Here is a 23,639-nt window from a genome sequence, read left to right as displayed (position 1 = left end):
GTTGTCTGGACCGCCTCTCTTGGAAACCCCTGAAGCCTTTAAAGGACTGACCCTTGTCTGAGCGCTGGTGCGCTTAGCTATATGCCTTAGGGGTGGACTTGGTGAGGATCAATAAAGGCTTAGCAATCTGCAAGCTATTCTTTTTCTTATCGAGTTCCTCGTCTGTTGAATGGAACAGATCGCCCCCCTCAAACGGCAGGTCCAGATTACATTCCTGGACATCAGGGTTCAACTTAGTCGCAGTTAGCCAAGCCATCCTTTTCATGTCGGTAGCAATTCAGATGGAACGACTTGAGGTGTCGATGTGAGCCATGGTGGACTCCATTATGTCCTGTGCCACTATTTTGGCTTCCGCCAGCCCAGCCTTGAAACAAGCTTGGCTCTGCACAGGGAGTTCCGGTAGGAAGTCAGCGATCTCCCGCCATAGCCTCTGGTTGTCTGGCACCAGCATGGCATCCATATTGGACTGGCGCAGATGGAGAGTTGCATTGGAACAGATTTTCTTTCTAAGACGATTGAGGCTTAGAATACAGTAAGCTGCCGCTATCACTGATGAGTGTGCATGAACTTAGAGTTGAGATGCTGATTGGTAGGCTGCTTAGAATGTGGCTTGAGCCATCCTTCTTTGTTGGCAAGCACCACTACATCCTTCTGCAGTGGGATTCCTATTCTAGCCGAGGGGCGTAGAGTGAGAACTTCTGCCAATACCCCCGCCTCTGGTTGTTCCACTTGTGGCTGTGGGATCCCCAAATACACAGCCAGGCCCGCCAAACGTTTTTGAAAGGCTTTGACTGATGGAGTATCGACTTCCTCCTCTCATCTGTGTCCACCATTGTGTCTTGCTGGTCCGGAGCTGCCAGAGGAGTGCTGGGCGCAGGAAGCTGTGGCGTACTGACCCAGAGTAGCTTGACCCAAAGGCAGCGTGGCCATGGGTGCTAGCGGCTGTACCGGAGGGAGCATGTCCCTGATCACATCCCTAAGTATGGTAGCCATCTTTGGGGACCTCATGAGAGTAAGGAACTTCTCAAAGGCCGGAGGAGAGCTGCATGGAATAGGCATAGGTGCAGGGCCCTGAAATGAAATTAAATATTGTATTTATATCGTGCTCGTACACAAGTGTTTCAGAGCGCGACCAGGCAAAAAAAAGGGAGGGTAACAAGGGAGAACAAGAAAGAAAACAGCGATCTTACTAGGCCGAGTGACATTTAATAAAGCCTAAGTGCATGGAAAAGGGGGAAAGTGCGTGGAAGGCGGGGAAGTGGAAAGTGCGGAACAGAGGTGAAAACAGAATTAATATTAAGTAAAATAAATAAATAAGGGCGATAAACCATGGTAGTGCAGCCAGCAAGTGTCAGGTGGAAAGTTAGTCAGATAAGGTAAATCTGATAAGTGCAGAAGAAAAGTGGGAGGGGGACTGTATGGGTACAGATACAAAACCCTAGTGCAAGGGGTGGCCTCAAGGCATGCAGGAGGGTGGCAGGGTGAGCAGGTACCTGGGCCCGAATTACAGAGGGTGGCCAGTTGCACGATGCCAGGAGGAGAAACAGATCAACATGGGAGTAGGGGGGGCAAAGGCAGAGGCAAGGAGGAAGGTCTGGAGGTGCCTCCGGAACTAGAGATGGTCTTCCTCAAGTTTCATGGTGGCCTGGAGGCTGTTCCAAAGGGAGGCACCGGCCGAATATAGATCTATCCCCAGCTCATTTCTTTGAATAACAACTAACCCCAAGGGAGTTAGAAGCAGAGGAGCGAAGGGCTAGTTGAAGGTATATTGGGCCCAGGCCCCAGAAAGCCTTGTGGACAATACAGAGGGAGCCAATGAAAGGATATCGGGGCTGGAGAGATATGATCCCAGGGCTTAAAGCCAAGGACAAGTCTTGCAGTCGTTCTGGATTTGCGGTAAAGGGCGGAGAGTGGAGGCAGGTAGATTTAGAAAGAGGCTGTTACAGTAATCTAGTCTGGAGAGAACCAGAGCTTGGGAGACAGTGAGCTTTTGGGGGAAGGAGAGGAAAGGCACAGTACCTCTAAGGAGGTGCAATAAAAAGTTTGACTTTTTGGAGACGTCAGTGATGTGTGCGGTGAAGGAAAGTGTGGCGTCAAAGATAACCCTGAGGTTCTTAGCCATGCAGGTGGGGGTAGGGGAAGGGCCAAGGGCGGCCGGCGAGAGAGTAAAGGATGGAGATGGTGTACCAATAAGGAGGATCTCTGTCTTGTTGGAATTTAGACAAAGATAGTTGGCGGCACACCAGTTCTGAATGGCGATTAGACAATCGGAGATGAGGGAAGGAGAGGAGGAGGCTGAAGGAAGTCTGAAAATGAGTTGGGCGTCATCAGCATAGCACTGGAAAGTTGAGCAGAAAATGGAGATGCAGTAGGCGAGGGTTGCCAGTTACTGATTGAAAAGTCAGGGCGAGAGGTTAGACCCCTGGGGGACACCACAGATGGAGAGGGAGATAGAAGATAGGAAGGACCGAAGTTGTACCTGGGAGTGTCGATCAGAAAGAAAAGGGGGTCAGCCAGGCCACAGCCTGATCAGCGATACCCAAGGTGTCACAGACGATTGAGCAGGGTGGTATGGTTGACAGTGTTGAACGCAGAGGAGATCAAGTAGGATGAGGACAGAGGGAATGTTAGAGTCGAGGTTGGAGAGCAGGTCTTCACGGATGTTCAGGAGAGCAGTTTCCATGCTCCTGGCAGCTCTGAAGCCAGATTGGTGTTCATGGAGGGAGCCAACAGAGTCGGAATGAAGATTAAGATGAGACTGAGTTGAGGTGGCTGAGACCTAGGGGCACCCTGTCTCGCTGTATGCAGCGAAATGTATCTGCCCTGCGAAGTAGATGGGTATGCTGTGGGCCAAGTGACAGGCGTTGTCCAGTCCCACCTGGAAACCTGCTCCCCTACCTGTTCCCCAGAGGGAAATGGTGTCAGACTAGCGCCATTTTGTCTGGCCTGGCAGCCATTTCGGTGTTAGGGCGTAACCCCTCGGGTTGAAACCCGGTAATAGAACCTTGCGATCCCTTAGCTGGATCGCGGTAGGATCTTGTGACCCCTCAGTGCCTGTGCTGGTCGTAGGACCGGTTAGGTCCTTCCCACTAGTGCACTTCCTGGGAAAGGAGTCGCTTTTGCAGGGTGCGGAGAACAGTGCACCAACCTTGGGCCTGGTCTTCTGCTTCACAAACGCTTTTAGAACCTATGGAGGCGATCTTTCGAAGAGCTCCCTCCACCTGGCTTGTCTGTTCTTGAGGGCGAGCGGTGTCAGAGCGTTGCACGCAGCACAGCCGTCCCAGCCATGGTCAGGGCCAGGTCAGAGGGCGTGGGGGTCGGACATTGGGAAGGGACCCTCGCAGGCTGGACACCTGCTGAAGCCCGCCGTCGTCGTCATGTTCCGGGGAGCGTGGTGCCAGAGGACAAAGTCGTACCTGACAATTGAAAAAGAAATACAAAGAAGACAAAAGTACTTCGCCGGGGAATAGCGTGTGGAATTACTAGGCCAGAAGCCTACCTCAGGAGCGCTGGTGAAAGCGGTCCCAGGGCCGCGCCTCCGTGTGCATCTAAATTTAAAGGGGAAGATGATTTTCTGGTGAAAAAGGGCCCGTCTCCCGTCCCTAGCGAGGGACGCCCATACAGTATGGAGGAAAGGGGAAGGGACGTAGGACTACATGATTATATTGAAAAGCCTTCAGCAGCTGAGCATAGAAAGAAAACAGAAGGTGCAGTTTCCTACAGTTTACTATCCTTTCATGCATATAAATACATCTTGACAGTACTGTACTGCCCAAACATCTGACTTGGTTTTTAAAAGTTGCAGATTTGTTTTTCACCACCAGAGGAGTGTTCGCCTGTGCCCCTCTGTCCTCAATCCCAGATCCTGTGGCGACCCCCAATACTATTTGACAGCGCTCTGTAAAAAGTGGGGGAATATAGCCGTAAAACACAGTATTTGCATACCCATAATACATTGGAAACAAAAAGTATTTAAAGCCTCAGTATGATATTATGTGCAGTTAAAGAAAATGTCATGAACAAGCATACACACAATTATTTTGCAGTGTATTTCTGCATAGGATTATACAAGTGCTCAGTGAAAACATTTTTGTATAGCAGAGCATTACCGTAGCATTTGTTAAGGTCTTTAAAGCATGCAGGTTGTGTGAAAAGCAATGTAGCCGCTTCAATATTAATTGCCCCAATGCTAGGTGCGAGTAATGCGTTGCATATTCCCTTGTAGACCAAGGAGATAATGTTGCTCTCTACACAGTCTAATCTTAGCAATGCTAAAGTAGAAGAGGCAGAGTATATCTGCCTACTCAAAATCCGTACAGGGCAAGTTAATATTGGAGATTTATAATGCAGTAGCTTCAAAGTGCCTGTGTGACTTATGTACAAAGAATAGGAATCATGGGTTATAGTTTCACATCTAAGCCTGCTTACTTACAGTCAGTATCCAATATTTGAGCAGACATATTACATGGTGCTGGTAGGACATTTTTTCTGAAGTCCAACTAAAGGGTAAAACCATACAACTGAGACAGTACTAAATTCCACTCTTAGAAAAAGGCTGTACCACCCGAGTAGTTGGTAGCACAGACAGAACAGCAAGGCTTATTTTAGGAGGGAGAGAGGACTGTAGCTTGGTACAAAAAAATTGTAGCATACATAAAGCCCAATGAAACATTGAAACACGATGTATTGTAAAAAATAAATGGTTAATTTAAATATATGTAGGCCAATATGAATCTTAGGTAAAGAAGTACTATCACATTATATATAAACACAATTATGAAAACCAACTCAATAGTTAACAGATCAACCCAAAGTATAACCTTATTAATAATACAATAAGATGTCAGGGTAAGTCAAACCTATTACACATTCAGAATGCAATCAGCTATTTTTGGGGAGTAAAACCAGGTTTATATACCTTTTGAATACAGTCAGTATTTCAAGGGTATTAGACCCTGTCAGTCATGCAGAGACACTCAGTTATGAAATCACATAACAAACCAACTCACTCACAAGTATTCCTTGTAACCTTACTCTTTAGAACTTAGAGTTAGAGTTCAGAGTTAGTAAATGAACTCCTACACTTTATATAGGGGGCTTAATCTACTCAGTGACAGATATTAACACACACCAATGATTTTAGAATGCACTAAGCAAATCAGGGACAGTAACACCCAATTGCACTTTTAAGAGAGACAGCAGTATTTCAAGTTAAGTAATGGACCCTGTGACTATTTTGGAAATGCTCTAAGCAGATTCAGGGGAGGCACAACCCAGTGTTACAAGTATACCTTTTTGAATAGTGGAACACAAATTCATGGAACAGTATGAACCTACAACTACATTTAGGATAACCTTCAGTTATACTAGGTAAGACCGAATGTTGTAATAAACTATTACACTTGCTTTTCAGATCAGTGGAACACAGACCAAGGTAAGCAATAACTATCCAACTTATTTTAGGATGGCACAAGGCAGACCAAGGTTAGTAAAACCCACAATACACTTTTAAAGAATTGCACACTGCTATTCAAGGTAATTAATACCTAGGGGAGACTTCTTCTAAACAGGCTAAACATCTCTCTCTTCTGAGCATCACAGAGAGAGGCTGGGCAAGAACGCATGTGCACACCTTAGAGGGAACACTTGTGACTCCCATTTAAACCAGTGGCTTAAAGCAACAGGCTGTATAGCACATCAATAAGCTAGCACACAGCACCAACAAGATATTTCTGTACTATAAAGACCAGCCCACAGCATATTTAACATAGGATCAGTAGGATAGAACTGAAACAGTAAAGTAGACATCATAGAGGGGCAAAAGGAAGCTGCTACCCTGTTGGTTGTATGCTGAATAGCCTTTTTCGTTTGCAGACTAAAAGCACTCGCATTCTAAGAAATGTGTTTCAGTAATTGTTCATCTTTCAATTCACATTTGAAGCATTTTGATAGGACCAGTGCCATAGGACATGCACATAGTTTGAGAATTGTGTCTGACTTGACAGTAAAATCTGCTTATTTGCAATATCAGGACCCATTCAGTCTCAGCACACACTGCAGTAAGCAAAGGGACGGTAAGTGGTGGTTTAGTAGAAAATCTCATTTCTGCAGCTTCTTTAAAGACAGATACCCAGCAAAGTGGTGGCAATCATTTCTGGAGTGTGAAAACAAGAGACCAATGCTTTATGTCACATACCTTGGTGCATAGGACAGTTTCTTGCCTTTGAAGAGCTCACTGGCTTCCAACTTCTCTTCGTAGATCAGCTTCTTTTGGTCAGTGAACTGGTCCCGGTATTTTTTGCACTGAAAAAATAAATAAAAACAGAACAGGGGAAATTAAAATTAACTAAAAATACTTTACAATTCATATTTCAACTATTCTGCTCCAGAACTGTGTGCTGTACAATACACAGTAACACTAAAATAGTTATTACCCCAGAGAAGTCACAAAAATTGAACCCACTCAAACACATACCCTGCTACTAAAAATAGCTCTGTAAATCAAATTGGCATACAGTTTTGAAGAATACTAAAAAAGAAAACAGGAGGGCTAAAGAAATATAAGATTTTATTTTAAAAAGTGTGGCAGATATTTGAGAAAACTTACTGCATAGTGGATGAAATAAAAGTGATTAAAGGAAGTAAGGTTGTAAATCTCAGTTAATCAAGAATCGTTATTTCTCAAGAAATGTATTTTAAGATTTTAGTAAAATATAGTAAATCTGGCATTCTATATGCTACTCAATATTATACCATTTGGTAAGGTTATGATGTGTGATTCACACTTGTAAGTGTGAGATACAGTATACAGATGCCCGAAGCACATTTGAATCCTTAGGCAACCCAAGTTTTAAGACCTTTTGAAAATGTTTGTTTTAAACAACATTTCACATTGTACTTTTGAATATGAACCCTTCGATATGTACACACATTTTTAAAACACATTTTTCATGTTGCTGCATGCAAAGGACATATCATTGCACAGCTACATGGTAATAATACACTTAGTTCATTAATTGTTCTTAGGAATTAGAGAGAATGTAAGAGTTTACATACAACATATTCACTTTCTCCCACCATGCTTCTGTATAGTCATGTGCGGGGTTGTGGCACATGACTATACAGAAGCATGGTGGGAGAAAGTGAATATGTTGTGGTAAATGTGCGGGGTTGTGGTAAAGCTCCATAGCCTGTTTACCTACCAGATCCCATTGATGGCAAAGTTCTGTAAGTGATTTACAAAAGAAAAAAAGCCACAACATAGCATTTTTCTAACTAGCTGATTGCAAGAAACTGAGAAGTGCTTTCACAAAAAACAAAATGCCTTTGAAAAACAAAGCTTGTATTTGTCAATAAAGAAAAAGAACTAGTTTAAAAATATAATTCCAATTACCTTTTAGAAAACCAACAGTGTGCCCATAATGAATGACTATTTTGAAAACACACTCCGTATATGTGTAGCCACGTCAGAAAGTGATGAAGCACATACCCCAACATGCCTCAATTTGTTTTTATAGGAAATGATACTGCTATACCTCTAGGGCAAGAAGCCAATAAGACAAGGCCATTTCCCAATCAAGTCTTTGAGACACTGAGAATTGACACAAGGAAAACGAGGTGAGGTAGGAATGAAAGAACATCCGCAAAGATAACAAACGCCCCAGGGATGGCAAAAACGTTTTGGGAAAAAGAGGCAAATGCAATTAATGGGATAACAACTGCAAGTAATCAACCTGTCAGACAGGACACTTAATCGGAAATGACCATGCTCTGTAAAGGTTTAGGTTCCTGTCCTACATTATGCACACACCTGTATATATAGATCTCGATATGTTCACAAGCAAGCTCATCAACTATTATGCCACCCATGAAAAAAGCCAGGAGGTGGAGAGGAGAATCGAGAAACCATCTAAACTTGCCATCAAAGACATTCCGGCCCTACAAGCTCTGTATGACTTGGAAATATTGGCAGATGTAGAATTCATCCAACATAATAAGGAAGATATGTGGAATGAATTGGATCTCATCCACTGTGGTATTAATACGCGATTAGCAAAGGATAGCAGTTTCAAACCCCAGTCACGGTTCAATCCAATGGTACAAAACAGTGGTTGCCTGGACAATTTCAATGATCCAATCGTAGATTACTTTAAAAGACTAGCTAAACGGGACCCATTGAAAAACAGGGACAATATGACTCAAACATCAGATCCTGCAAGACCTGAAAATTACCCAACCATAATAATCAAGCCCTCTGACAAAGGGGGAAATATCTTAGCCATGAATCGAGAAGATTATATTCAGGAAGCTAAGCGTCAATTAATTGGCAATCATGATTTATACCAGACTGGAAGAGAACCCCACAACACAATATAAGGGAATATCTGACCAGAAGCTAAAGGGATGGCATGAGATGGGACTTCTAGAGTGGGAGGAGAACGAATATCTGGAATATCTAACTTAAGTATCCCATGACTCCCACCAATTATTTTGTCCCAAAAGGGTATAAACAATTCATCAAAAAACCTTGCAGACAGACAGTGGCCTCCATAGGATCCCTATTAGAAAAAAACTCCCATTTCATTGCCAAGTTGTGGTTTCCCCTTGTAGAAACACTTCGTTCATACATCCAAGAGACCACAGATTTTCTACACAAAATAGCCAACAACCCACTGGAGGAGTCATATCTACCAACTATGTTGGATGTAGCATAGAGCACAGAATAGGAATCCAGGCCACAAATTAATTCCTAACGACCAAGTCTGCGAGTTATAGAGACCACTCTAGAATACTTTTTGAAATGCTAACCTTCTGACTTGAACATGTCTTCTTTGCCGATGGCAGCTTATGCCTACAAACATGTAGGACAGCAATGGGCACCACCTTTGCCCCGTCATATGCCAACCCAACAATGGGAATGTGGGAACAAGAGATGCTACATCGTGAGGATCTTGAAGAAAACACACAGAAGCTAACATGCAACCGTTATCAATAAGATCTTTTCATTATATGGAACGGAACCACACAACAATGGCTCAGTTTTGTCCAGATAATCAATCTGAATGAGCATAAGATGGCATTAACGGAACATCATGATAAGAAACAGATTGCCTATCTAGACATGCAATTCTATGTTGAGAACGGCCAACTTCAGAGCACAATATATAGGAAACCAACCAGCACGAATTCAGTGTTACACGCAAATAGATGTCATCCGAACAAAAATTAAATATACAGCATACCACATTGTAAAATGATTAGAACTTGCAAAAACTGCTTGACAGAAGTGACTTCAACAAGCATGCCAGGTCATAAGAATGAAATTTTCGTGAACGTAGTTATTCTGACAAATCTATAGAGCAGGCTTTTGAGAAGGCAAAAGCCCGAAACATTAAGTGTTAATCACCAGAGTGACTAAAGTACTCCCAGTCCATAGTACCCTTTCCTCCATCCTGTATGGGCGTCCCTTGCAAGGGACGGGAACTGAACCCTTTTACACCAGAAAAGTACACGTTCCCTTTAAATGTATATGTGTGCAGGGGCGCGGGCCTGGGTGCATGCGTTCCCCTTCCCCCCCCCCCGGTCCGCACCGGCGCCACACCTCAGTCCTCTTTGATGTGTCAGCTGTATTCAACCGTTCAACCTCGCTGCTCTTTTTTAGGGGGAAGGATGGTGGGATGTATGGAGGAAAAGGGACTATAGACTTGTAGTGCGTTTGTCACTCTGGTGAGTAACACTTAATTACTCCTACATGCCATCCCCTTTCCTCCATCCTGTATGGGCAAATACAACTGATTAAGCGCCCTGGGAGGAGAGCTTGATACTCTATGCAAACAGATTAGGAAGGACAGCCTGGCCAAATGCTGTATCAGCCCTGGGGGTGGTATCAGACAGCAGTGCTTGCAGAAGGCCGATGGAGTGGCCCATGTCGTAGCTCTGCTGATAACTTGCCACGGTACGTGATGTTGGAAGGCAACAGCCGCTGTCTTGGCTCTTATAGCGTGAACGTACATGCCCTTTGGTGACTCATTGTGCTGAGCATTGTATGCCTCTTGGATGGCAGCTTTCATCCATCTGGCTATTGATGCCTTGGACGCTTGTTGACCAAGCCTTAAGCCTCCAAATGTGACAAATAAGACATCAGTCTTGTGAAAGGCCTTGGCCCTGTTGAGACAGAATTTGAAAGTTCTTCCGACGTCTAAAAAGAGTCTTTTCTGCATCTTCCTTGGGATTTGGAAAGAAAGTGTGGCGCACAATCCCTTCATTAATGTGGAAAGAGGAAACCACCTTGGGTAGGAACCTAGTGTGCGTTCAGAGCACAACATTGTCCCGATGGAACATACTGTAGGGCTTGGAAGCCACCAGAGCCTGACTAACTCTGCGAGCTGAAGAAAGACCCACTAGTAGTATTGAGCGTGACCAATCTGATGTCCACTGTGGCCATGGGCTCAAATGGTTTGTGTGCGAGGGCACTAAGAAAAACGCTAAGATCCCAGACTAAGTGCAGGCATCTGAAAGGCGGGTAAAGCCTGGTCAATCCCACGCCTTTCCACAACTGCATTAGCTGAAGAGAAGGTGAACCTGTCCAAGTTCCTGTATGCGTCAATGGCCACTAGTTCTGTTCTGCAGGTGTCGACCTGGACCGCTGATCTTGCAAAGTACGCTGAGAAAGAGGACACCTGGTCCAGAGTGTAGGATAGCAGGTCTACTCCATTTTCCTTGGACCAGAAGCAGAACCTGGTCCATTTGCTGTTGTACTGCTTTTGAGTAGCCCGACTCCTGGCTCCCTGGATGATTTCTAGGTTGTCTTGAGACAGCTGGAGATGTTGCAGAGTCACCAGCTCAGGTACCAGGCTGTTAGAGCTAGCCTCTTCGGGCAAGGGTGAATCACCTCCCCCACCCTTCTGCTGCACCAGGAGCAGGAGAGGGACTGGTTGGGCTCACAGCTGCCATAAGTCTGAGAACCAAGGCCTAGCCAATCGATGCGACACTATGAGGATGAGATGCAGCCGCTGGGATGGTCCGATCTTGAAAACAGCCCTGTGGATGAGTAGGGTTGGAGAAAAAGCTTACGCTCACATCCCATCCCAAGGAATCTGGAGCCTGTCCCAGAGGGAGCCACAGCCTGTTCCCCACCACAGGATGCAAATTGCTGACAAGTGCGGTTGCTCTCCAATGCCTTTAAAGACTCTCGTGTTCAGCTGTCACTCATAACTGTCAGAGCCCATCCGACTGAGTGTGTCCGCCTCGAGGTTAAAGTCTCCCTGCAGATGCACCGCTGAGAGCCAGTTGTCCTGCTCGATCGCCCACTACCAGATGTTAAGGGCCAGTCTGCTTGTTCATGTTATACATGCAGGTAGAGTTGTCCGTCTCAATTCAGACTGTACTGCTCCTGATTAAAGGCAGGAATGCAATGAGTGTGAGCCAAATGGACATCCTTTCCAGCCAATTGAAGTGGTTTTGCTGGTCGGTCCTGGAACAGAGACCATGTACTGAATGAGCCCTAAGGTAGCACCCCACCCCTGGAGTGAGGAGTCTGTAGTCATAGGATGATTTGTCAGAGGCTTTCTGAATGGTATGCCCATCATGAGGTTTGCATTCTGCCCCACCACACAAGGTCTTGTTGTAGGAGCGCTGGTATAGTAACCGGGGCTCACTGATAACCCGACTCCTTGTCCCAGAATGCTGAAAAACGTAGTTGCAGCCTCCTCCTTCGCAACCTGGTGTAAGGGATACCCAGGAGGCATGCCACAGTACTCCTAGCTGGTGCTGGTACCACCAGGCCGTAGTTAGTGTTCTGCTGAGGAAGTGAGCAATGGAAGCTTTGATCGTTGATCCTTCTCCCCCATGGGCAATACCCTCTGCTTCTGAGTGTCCCACAGCAGCCCCAGAAACACCAGCGTTTGCATAGGGTGGAGCTGAGACTTCTGGAAGTTGATTGACAACCCCAGTTCGTAGTGTGTGGTCATGAGTCTGGTCGTAGAATACCCAATCTGCTCCTGGGGCTACTCTGGGCGCTGAGTTCAAGCCAAACTGCAGCACCTTGTATTGAAAGTGCAACCCCATGGCCCGGAAGCTGAGGAAGGATCGATGGTGCTGCACTATGGGGATATGCAAATATGCGTCTTTCAGATCCAGGGAGCACGTCCAGTCCTCTCCACACAGCTTGTCCACTATAAGCGCTGACGTCACAATTTTGAACTTCTACAGAGGTAGGTATAGATTGAGGAAGGAAAGATTCAGGACCACTCGCAGGCCTGCCTGGTTCTTCTTTTGAATGGCAAAGATGCGGGAGTAAATGCCCTCCCCTGCTGAGGGAGAGCAACCTCCTCTACCGCCTGACTCTCCACCAGGGAAAAATCGCCACCAAGAGTGAAGGAGTCCCAATCTGTGGGAGTGGGGGACCAAAGGAGGAGAGGTGGAAGGGGAAGTCGGAAGCTCAAGAAGACCACCGAAATCACCCACGAGTCTGTGAATCGTGAGCACCAAGCTTGACTGTGCAGGGCCAGCCTGCCCCCGACTGGGGTGCTGTGGACCTGGGAAGAGCCGTCATTTCTTTTTTGGGTCTGAGGCCGATGATGGAGAGGGGGAATGAAAAAAAACCTTGTGCAAAGACTTCTGGTCTTTTCGCCTATGTTGGCTGGGTGACCTATCCGGGTGCCTGGACCAGCGGTCCTGGAACCCCTGGAAACTGCCAAAGGGTTGGCCTCTGTCTGGACGAGAGTGACCCTGTGAGAAGGTTGTGGCCGCTGGCTTGAAGTGAATGGCCAGGGACTTGGCTGTCTGAGCTGGTGGTCTTTTTATCGAGTTCCTCATCCATGTAGGAGTGGTACAAGTCACCACCCTCGAAGGGTAGGTCTAGGATTCTGTCATGTACATCAGGATTTTATCTGGTTGCCTAAATCCATGCCATCTTTCTCATGTCAGTTGCTACACAGATAGCCCTGCTTACAGTATCTATGTGCGCCACCGTGGACTCCATGATGTCCTGTGCCACAAGTTTCACTTCTGAGAGTCCTGCCTTGAAAGAGGCTTGTTTGTCAGCTATCTTTCTCCACAGCCATTGGTTAGCCACTGCCAGGATGGCATTGGCCTGAGGTGATGACCCGTGTTCGAGTAGACCTTCCTTTAGGCCTCGAGCATTTTCTCTTCCTTGCCCAGCAGGGCTGAAGGTGCGATGCTCATGGTTTGGGACTTGGCATTCATAGGTGCCGCCACAGTGACTGAAGACAGTGGCTGGGTGTGCACTGACAGGAGCAGAGAGTCTCCCTCCACCTACCTGAACTTTGCGTCCAACCTTTTATCTGTTGGCGGAGCGGAGTGGGGCTTAAGCAAGGGCCTCCACATCCTTCTGTAAAGCTATGCCAGATCTGGATACTGCTTTGATGGCGAGCACTTCCGCCAGCTCCCCCTGTGGCTGAGGAACGCCCAGATAATTGGCTAGCCTGGCAATTCTGTCATGGAATGCTCTCGCGGAGGAAGGCATGTCCTGTCCTCCTTGTCGGTGTCTCGGTCACCTGTGTTATAAGGGGCCCCTGGGTCTGCAGGTGTTAGGTTTGCCGCTGAAGAAGGCCCAGGCGCTGGCAACTAGGGGCGCCGCTACGGGAATTAGCGGAGGCATGGGCAACAGAGGTGAAGGCTGTGCAGGCACCGGCTGAGGTGGTGGTGTGGGAGGCATCATCTCCTGGAATATGCCCTTGAGGATGTTCTCCATCTGTGGGTACCGCATGAGGGTAAAAAATGTGTCACAAAAACGATCTTTGCAAGCGGACTGGGTGCGATCCTGCACTGGAGCCGATTGAGGAGGAGTCAAAGCCTGCGGTCTGCTCCCTCCTTGCCAGTACATGCCCTCATGGTACCTTGGCTGACCCAAAAATGTTGGGTAGGATGTGGTCCATGTGACCCTGCCCGCAGGCTCTCGCCTTTATTTCTGATATTTATAATTGTTATTTATAACACGCTTAATACCCAGAGGATTCTAAACACAGACCAGGGGAATCAAACCTGTGTTGCTCTGTGTCGTCTTGCTTCCAAGGCGAGCATGTTGCCCCTGAGCTATCCTCCTGAGACTTTGCGCTTTACTATGTTGGTGAGCTTCTGTCCTGGGTGACATCTTGTATGCTTGCAGCACCATTTTGTCTGTGCCTCCCGCATGTGCTGTTGACGACGTGGGTCTGAGCTCGGCCTCCATGCCTGGACCCATCAGCGTGGCGCCACCCTGCATCTCAAGTGTGGACCGGATAGGCAATTGTCCCTTGGCCATGAGGCCGGTAGTGCTGTCTGCACTGCGTGTAGGTGCCCCCTCAGGTGTGTGCCCAGTAGCAGAGGTAAGCCCCTCGGGATGTGTCCCTGTACCAGAGCCCATAGGCCCCTTGGCAGTGGAACCAATAGGGCCCTTAGACACCTTGGCCGTTAAGCCGGTAGCTACCAGAGCTTCAGTGTCCTTGCTGCCGGTGCGAGGGCCTGACTGACCCTGCAGGGGCTTTTGAAAAGAATACGCTCACCTTCTTGGTTTTCCTGCGTACATACTCCTTGATGCTCTCTGGTAGAGTTCTGGAGAACAACTCTCTCCACTGCGCCAGCCAGTTTCTTAAGGATTGGGGTGTGAGGACGTTGCACGCTGAGGAGCCTTCCCATCCGTGGTCTTCACAGAGGCACTGTGCGGATCTGATATGTGGAAGGAATCATCACACGATGGGCATCTGCTGAAGCCAGCCATGGTCGACATGCGCCAGAGATGTACTAGGGCACCGGTGGAGAGTGTTCCCAACCTGCAAATTACAAAAGATTAGGGAAAGCGCATGGAATTACAAGGCTTAAGGCCTCACGCAGGAGCGCTGGTGAAAGCGGTTTGTTCCTGTCGATGCAGAAAAGAGGACTGAAGTGCTGCACCGGCAGGTGGGGATAAGGGAGCGCATGCTCCCAGGGCCGCGCACGTATAAATCTAAAGGGAAAGTGTAATTTTTCTGGTGAAAAAAGGTTCCATTCCGTCCCTAGCAAGGGACGCCCATTCAGGATGGAGGAAAGGGGATGGTACGTAGGAGTATGGGAAGATCTTCTAAAACAGAAACAAGTTGTAGAAGGAGAATGGAAAAAAAGACAGACTCATCACCACATACTGTGCACAGGCGTCAGGAAACAGGAAGATACGAGATGCACATTGGAAGATCCTAAAAACGGACCCAGGCATTGCATCTCACTTAAAAGAACGGGTTCAAATTACGTTCCGTAAGCGACTCTCAATGAAGCCAAAAGTGGGATCATCAATTTCTCAGAGAGACACTACGAAAATCACAAGGAACTGGCTGATGGGCCATATTGTAGGTTTTTACAAATGGGGCAGATACAAAGCTTGCCAATAGACATCCTGATTCATGGATTATTTGCGCTGAAAAAAAACAGATTTGTGCGCCATTCGGCCTGCAAATCCCCATTTGTTAAACAGGGATTTGAGGACAGAATGGCGCACAAATCAATTTTTTTCCGCGCAAATAATCCATGAATTAGGGTGATAGTATCAATGTCAAACAGTATACAAACCCACGGACAAAAGAGAGGATATTGATCATAAACACCTTACATGTAAAAGCATTTTTGTCGTTTATGTAATACAGTGTAGATAAAATAAATGTTATGTGGCAGAACCAAGCATGAGGCAAAAATTCACATCTAGCAACATATTCGAAGCAATCAATAGGGACCCCACATACACCCATGCAACATATTTCCAAGAAACACACCAAGGAGATCTATCTTCCCTGCACTACTTTGTAACGGACAACATTGAAGAAGACCCTCGAGGAGGTGACAGGAAGAGACATGTATGCCAGCGAGAATCCCATTTAATTTTGGACTTGGATACAAGTGCACCTAATGGACACAACATGGATGAGGAGATGCACATTTTCTTGGGCGAATGAATATAACTGAAATATACAATGATAGGTTCACTGTACCTTCTATAAATAATATGAATCAGAGGCACGAGACATAAGAAGCATATAATGACCGCACAATACCCTGTAAGTGTATGAGAATTATTTACCATGTCACAAATTATAATGACATGTTACAAGTATGTTCCATCGACAGGTGACAAGAGTGATCTGTAAAAATATTTTTCAATGTTTAAAAGGGGATTGGATATTATTGTTTAGAAAAAAAGTTGTTTTCACGATTATATTTTCACCATAAAATGTCTCTGGGGCACTCAATGTCACTCAGTATTGAAATGCCAGGTACAACAATATGGGAGGCTAGATTAATTAATGGAGACACAGGTAGAGAACCCATATGTAAGCATAGAGTACCAATTCGAGCTGGAGAAGTCTCTCACACAGATAAATGAATCCACTGGGGGATGACACAGAGCAAAGAGAGATGAGTGACGTGTGGGAGAACAATATGGTTTTAGATAGCCATCGCACAATGCACCTTAATTCCTTGCCTGTGACAAATGTGCATCATTGGTCAAATGGGCTGCCATTGCAGACATAAACTTTATGAAATGTAAGGAATGTGATGAAAAGATTTATACTATTTTGCACTTTATAATCATGCTACTAATGCACTTTATGAAATAGAAGAGGAAACTGCACGAGTCGAAAGAGTTGAAAAAGTGTGATATCCATGTAATACAGCAGAATTACAGATGATTAAGTGGCTCTCTCTCACACACACACACACACACACACACACACAATGGGCAGACTATGCGAACAATGACAGTTGTGTGCCATTAATCCCAAGTCATGGCATTAAGCCCCTCTATGATCAGAGATGTCTGCAATTCTGCTTTACATACAGCATTTTTAGAAATAAATTACTAATGCACATGTGCACTTTATGTAACAGACGAAATGTCATGAGATGTTTTTAGATGTCTGAAAATGCTTTGCATGCTAGAAGCAGAATGTTAAAGCACATGTACACTTTATAAAATAGTAGATCAATACATGGTCAAAAAGTATTCATTTGCACAGCCACAGCATATTGCACTGATGGCACCAAGCACTTAATGATTGGTGTCGCATGCAACCTTTTAGTATGTAAAATAAACTCTGCAAAACAGCATTATTAAATAAATAATAAGGCATTGAATGTTTAAAGAAGCACAATATTCTAGCGAGAAAGTAGGCTTCTCATGGATAGCACCATAAATGCAAATAACAGTGAGTTTTGCACAAATCCCTTAACAGGTTGACTCGCATACATTCATGTAATGAACATGACGCACATAAAGACATGCTGTTTCAGAAATGAATAACCGAAAGGAAGTGCACCATCTAAACATGGTTCCAAAGTACAAAGCCTTAATGGCGAAATGCGTTAGTTGCATCACTTGGTCTCCACTGTGTCATTATGGTGCCAAATAAACATTTCAACTTTTAATCAAGAAGACAGCATTTTTTTGCTGTGTTTTGGTGAGCCCCGTCATTGTGATGGGAGACAGGAGTCTGCGAGTGCGGGGCAAATGACTAGGAGCCGTTTCCCTATTTCTAGAGGTTTTGGTTCCAGTGGTCGATTTTTCTTCAGCTTCCAGGTTCAGAGTATTTAACAGTAACTACAGCACAACTTCTGCATTCTCTCCCTGCATTTTACAAGGGGCGGTCTTGGTTGTCTAATCAGGACTGAGATTTATCCCCATTCAGGCAAGGAGGAAGACAAAGGGCTGTGGAGTTTTGGACTGCTCCCTTCGTTCCTGCTTTCACAGACAGACTAGAGCCTGGGCAGGGAGTCCATGGGACTTCTGCGGAAGATGAAAATCACACAAAGGAATTTCCCAACCTGGATGTCAGGAGAACCAAGAAGCAAGGACATGAAACACTAATATGGCGAACAAAATAAGACCAAGTACATTTTGGGAAGGTATCACTGCCACTAGCCATTACAGTTAAGCTTGTCCCTGTAACACAATTGTTACCGTTTTATTGTGAAAGGGGATCCATTGAATCTCCCCAGCACTCCACTTAAGGTGTGGAACGGAAAAGGGATGCAAAGATCCTTTCTACCCTTGGGAACTGTAGTTCTCACAAGGTTAGCCAGAGAAAGTTAAAAGGGGAGCCCAAAGGACAACCCAACAACAATAAACCAAAAGTTGTCAAAGAAGGTCAAATTAAAAATGCACTATGGAGAGTCTAAAAAAATGACACCCATAAAAAGAGTAAAAGACAGTGTGGAAAAAGGTTCCCAATCACTGAGGTATAAGGAAAAATAATCCACCAGTAAAATCAAAAGGTTCTTTAGTTGACACAGGTCAGGAAGCTTTATCATTACAATGAAAATCTTACCTAAAAGGGAGACATAAAAAGGTCACCCATAAAAAGAGTAAAAGACCAGGTGAGAGGGGAAACAGATTCCCACTAACCTAGGGATAAGGAGAAAAAATCCCCATGTCCAAGCAAAAGGTTCTGGGGATGACACAGGTCAGGAAGATTTTTCACAAATACGAAAATCTTACCCAACAACCAAGAGCTATTCCAAAAAACCCTGGGACAGCAAATGACTAGAAACCAAGTCCTAAATACCCCGTTTCTTTAGGACCATCTTCAAAGATACATCAGGCTTAGAGATCCAAAATCCAGAGAGGATTCAGGGAAAGATACGCTTTGGGGAAAGACTAGCACGTCCAGAGTGACGCTTTAGTCAATAGGTGCAAATCCTCGAAGTGAAAAATACGATTTATGCCACCACCCATCCAGCAACAGCAAGTGTAAAGGAGAACAGTTTTTTCCCTCCTCTGCAGCATTTAAAGAGAGAACTACTTCCTTCCCCCTACCCAAAACGAAAAACGATTTTTGCACGGTGGGAATTTACTACAGGTTTGCCCTTTTACATCAGAATTCCACAAAACTAACTTCTCTGAAGGGGGACAGCCAGAACACAAGGCAGGAGCACAGCAGCTAACAAACACAAGCTCAAGCACTTGGAAGCCAACTGAAAGAAATCCAAGATGGTGGAAAGCCTTTAGAAGACGTGCTGCCACGGCCTGGAATGGGAATGTAATAATCCAATCAATTCAAATGTTTGACTCTGCCAACGGGAGAACGGTGCAGGCTTTATAGCAGAGGCTAAGAAACACAGACAGTGGGCCTCAGAAGTTTGGCGGTAGCCTTGATGTAAAACCGGCAGGCTGCTGCCAAACTTCTGAAAATTTCTGGCGCCTGCAAATGGGCAATTACTAGGTCATTACGGCCCTGCCGGACCCAGTAATTTCCCTTTTGCGGGCGCCAGCACGGAATGCTCCCCATTCCCATTTGAGCCCTATAAGGATCAATGGGAAAGAAGAGGTTGGATGCACTAGCGCAGCTATAAACTGTGCATCCGCCATGCTGTGCTCGTGGGTCCCTTTCTGCCAGTCTGGTCATACCTGGGTGGGCAGAAAGGTACCCGCAAGCACAACTCGTAGTTTGCCGGTCCGGGAACTACGGTACCGGCAAGCTTACCGGTATCGTAGTTCCTGGACCAGCAAACTTATAATGAGGCCTAGTGACTTTTGGGCTGGGAGCGGAGGGGAGGTGTTTGGCTGAGGAAGCGAGAGTGCACAAGAGCAGGGGTTTATTTTTTGCTATTCCGTTAGGGACTCGCAGTTTTTCATTGTCCATTGTTAATTCCACACACCCAGTGCCAGAATACAAGGCAAACCAGGACTGGTGACCAACTCAAGCTTGGCATGGGGCAACTTCACATTTCAACTTAGTGGTTCACTGTGAAACAAAAGTATTCTGGGTTTGAGGACTAAGTATAATGTGGTACCGTTGTAATACCTTTATGCCCGTATCCAAGGGGAAAGGTAACCGCACCCAAGAGGAAAGGTAAGTGTTAACTTGTGAAGCTGTTACAATGTTTCTCAGTTGTAATTATGGGTAGAAAGGCCTAGCGGCAGACTGTATAGTATAGACTTGTGTGTTTTTTCCGCATAGTCCTAGGATGTCACAAATACATGTTATCTGTAGAACCTACGTGCTTGGTTTGTACCAGTATGCATTAAATATTGCACCCTCAGTGTATAAGATTCCTGTTAAGATAGCACAATCGGTTGATGTTTATGTTGCGTAGATCTGTGTAACTTGCTGATCATAGATTTGAATCCCAAGGCAGGGGAAACAAAGCCTTTAGTGTTTCTGAAGCTGATGACTTAGAATCTGTAAAATTTGAAGAATCTTTTGCATCGTCTGGCGCACAAGCCCCAGTTTTTAAGGGATAATTTAATGCATGAGGAATATGGGGTTCTCTAGCTTTACAATATTATGTTGCATTGTAAAAGGGTTTAGATTGACCTTTTCCTTTTCTCAAATTGCACTGAAGTGCATACAATGAATAAATAAAAACCAAAAGGATAAAGATGAGAAGCAAATTGTTCATTATATTCTATATTGTGTTGGGTTTTTAGCACTCAAAGGTGCCACTATGGTTTGTAAGGTAGTGCTATTTTGGATGGGATGATTGTTATAGTACAAAAGAAGTGCCTGAGGCTCAAGGCAGTTACCACGAAATAGGAGAGAAAATGGACAAGTGTCAGACAAAGAATCTCCCAGACAAAATAGGGTAAGAAATAAGTACAGAAAAGCTAAGCAAGTGAAAAGAAAAGGCTACGGTAGAATAGCTAGGACAAACAAATTGTGGGTCCAACTAGAGGTGTGCATGAATGGTTGCAGCGCTTCTCTGGGATGACTGGGGATTTCTAACCTTGTTCTGAGTAAGTTGCTATGCAATTGTTTATTTGTATAGTGCTTATACACAAGTGAAGTGATTCAAAACGATTTAAGGCAGGAAGGGAACAAAGGGATAACAGTCATCGTTCTTAGGCCTTGAAGACTCTGAATGATCTAACAACAGTAACTAGCATACCAGGCACAGATGCATATCTACTAGTGAAGTTCTTGACAGATGGTGAGGGGAGAAAATAAAAAGGGGGGTGGGGAAGAGAGAGGGGAAACAAACAGATCATGAACAACAGTACTGGTCTGGCGAACAATTCAGATTGCTTGGAGTTTGGTCATCTAATACGCCTAGGCATGAGTATTTGGAGCATGATCAAAACTAGGAGGGGGGGGACGGGGACAAGAGGGAGGATTGGTCAGACAGATTTGCTGGGCCTAGAACATTCAGGGTTGAGTAAGTGTTTGCAGAACAGGAAGTGCAAGGGAGGGGGAGAAGTGTGCCCAGTCCAGCAAGGGCCAGGGTTAAGTGCAGAGTGGTTGCCCCAATCGTCGGGCATATTGCAGTAGCGCCAGAGACAAGTGCAGGGGCCCAGAGGCAAGGGCAGGACAGCTGAGGGAGCCTGGGACCTGTGAGGTTCTGGAGGTGCTCCAGGCGACTAGTCCGCTAACTGAGAAGGGGGAATGAGAAAGGAGGGTGGGAAACCAGAAGAAAAGAGGGGGTTAGCAGGGGAGAGGGTGAGAGAAAGAGGAAGAGAAGAGGAAAGGCTTGAGGAGTTTCTGGAACTTGAAGAGGTCCGGCTCAAGATGAAGAGAGGTAGGGAGGCTGTTCCAGAGGGAGGCACCTGCAGAGGATAGGGATCTACCCCTAAATCTCCGTTTGTAGAAACAGCTCACCCACAAGGTGTTGGAGGAGGCAGAGTGAAGGACTCTAGAAGGACAGTATTTGGGAAGAGAGCATTGTAGGTAGTAAGGACCCAGGCCCAAGAAAGCCGTGTGGACTATGCAGAGGGTCTTGAATTTGATCCTTGCAGCCACGGGGAGCCAGTGGAGAGATTTCAGCAGAGAGATGTGGTCCCTGGGCTTGAGGCCGGTTACCAGACATTTGGTCGAAAAAAAATTGGTCGACCAGACAAATGGTCCAACCAATTTGGTCGAAAACCAAATGGCCGAATTTTTTTTTTATTTTCTCCCCTTTTTTTATTTTTTTGGGGGGGTCCCCCCCGAACCATCTTTATTACTCTAAAAAACCCTTTTTTTTAAAAATGAAAACCCGAAAAATAAATATATAAATAAAAATAAAATTCGACCATTTGGTTTTCGACCAAATTGCATCGACCAAATGTCATTCGACCAGTTTTCAGTCGACCAAATGACTGGACACCCTTGAGGCCAAGGATAAGTCTCGCGGTTCTGTTCTGGATAAGTTGAAGAGGTCGAAGAGTAGAAGTAGGCAGAATGAGAAAGACTGTTGCAATGGTCAAGTCTGGAGAGAACCAGGGCTCTGGAGACAGTGATCCTCTGGGGGAAGGTGAGAAAGGGGGGGGGGATACCTCCGATGAGGTGCAGCTGGTAGTGGCACTTTTTGGACATGTCCGAGATGTGAGAGGAGAAGGAGAGTAGAGTCGAAGATGACCCCCGGGTTTTCTGCCTCACTGGTGGGTGGGATGCAGGACCAAGGGAGGCCGGCCAGATTGAGAGTGGAAAGTGGGATCAAGGGTCCCAATGAGGACGATCTCAGTCTTGCTGACATTAAGGTAGAGGTTGTTAGCAGCACACCAGGACTGAATTGCGGACAGACGGTCAGGAATGAGCAAGGAGGAGGAAAAGGCAGAGGGTAGCAGGAAAGAGCTGTGGGTCATCCGCATAAGCACTGAAAGTTGGAGGTGAAAGCAGAGATTCTGTGGGCAAAAGGTGCCATGTAGACATTGGAAAACCAGGGGGATAGATTAGATCCCTGGGGGACATCACAAGTAGAGAGGGTAATAGCAGAGAGAAAGGACCCAAGTTCTACTTGGGAGGGAAGCTCAGAGAGAAAGGACAGAAGCCACACCAGGGCCTGATCTGTGATGCCCATGGTATCACAGAGACGGGAGGTCAGGATGTTGTGGTTTACTGTATCAAAAGCAGAGGAGAGGTCAAGGAGAATGAGGACAGAGGGAGAGTTGGAGTCAAGGTTTGGGATCGGGTGTTCAGAAGCAGTTTTTTCCTGCCTCTGGATGCTTTGAAGCCAGACTGATGGACATGGAGACAACCAACAGATTCAGTGTGGCGGGTAAGTTGAGAGAAAGCCATCTTCTGCAGGAGTTTTTGCCCAGGAAAGGGGTGATGGAAATCGGGCGAGTCAGCCGGAATGGAATGGTTGGCAGAGGGTTTTCTGAGCAGAGGTGCAGAAGAGTGCTTGAGAGAAGTCGTGAAGACTCCAGTATCAAAGGAGTGGTTGCATAGGTCTGCCAAGGCTGGAGCTAGGGAGTCAATGTTGTCCTTCGTGGTTTTGGAGGGGCAATGGTTCACCTGTTTGGAGGAGGCTTTCATAGACCGGACTTGTCTAGAAACCTCCTCAGGTATGACAGGAGTGAAGGAGGACAGAAGGGGGGCACAGAAGATGAGGGTGCACTAGAGGGTGAGAGAGGAAAGGATGTCCTGTGTTTTGGTGGTCAAATGTGCAGCCAGAGCCCCGCAAAGGGCCTGGATGGGTGCAAGAGAGGAAGAGGCTGGAGTAGGATTGGCCAGCTCCTTACTGACTTTGGAAAGTTCGGCGGTATTGTTGGAAGCTGCGGCGATACAGGCTTGAATATGGACTCTTTTTTTGTGCCAGATGCAGAATCTGTATTGCCTTTGCAGAAGGCCAGCTTATCAGAGGGTGCCCCTGAGGATCCCCATTTCCGCACCGCTGCCCTGCACTTGTGTTTAACGTCAGCTAGAACAGAGTTGTTCCATGAGTTGCACTTTTCGGGGGGCTTCTGTCGAAACCCTTGT

The 23,639-nt window shown here is 46.0% G+C and overlaps 1 protein-coding gene across 4 annotated transcripts in view; it reads right to left on the bottom strand.

Annotated features, from left to right (window-relative positions):
* The window catches only part of MYO1B (myosin IB), a 1,142,119-nt gene that overhangs the window by 61,520 nt on the left and 1,056,960 nt on the right, over window positions 1-23,639 (bottom strand). For all 4 annotated transcript variants that reach the window (XM_069615684.1, XM_069615681.1, XM_069615682.1 and 1 more), the window contains one exon: window positions 6,197-6,303. In XM_069615684.1, coding sequence (XP_069471785.1) covers window positions 6,197-6,303 — 107 coding nt within the window. The remainder of the gene's footprint in view (window positions 1-6,196; window positions 6,304-23,639) is intronic.

Source organism: Ambystoma mexicanum, chromosome 9, assembly GCF_040938575.1.
Source record: "Ambystoma mexicanum isolate Mex_15411 chromosome 9, UKY_AmexF1_1, whole genome shotgun sequence".
In the NCBI taxonomy this organism is placed as follows: Eukaryota; Metazoa; Chordata; class Amphibia; order Caudata; family Ambystomatidae; genus Ambystoma; species Ambystoma mexicanum.
This window is presented reverse-complemented; position numbering and strand designations above follow the sequence as displayed.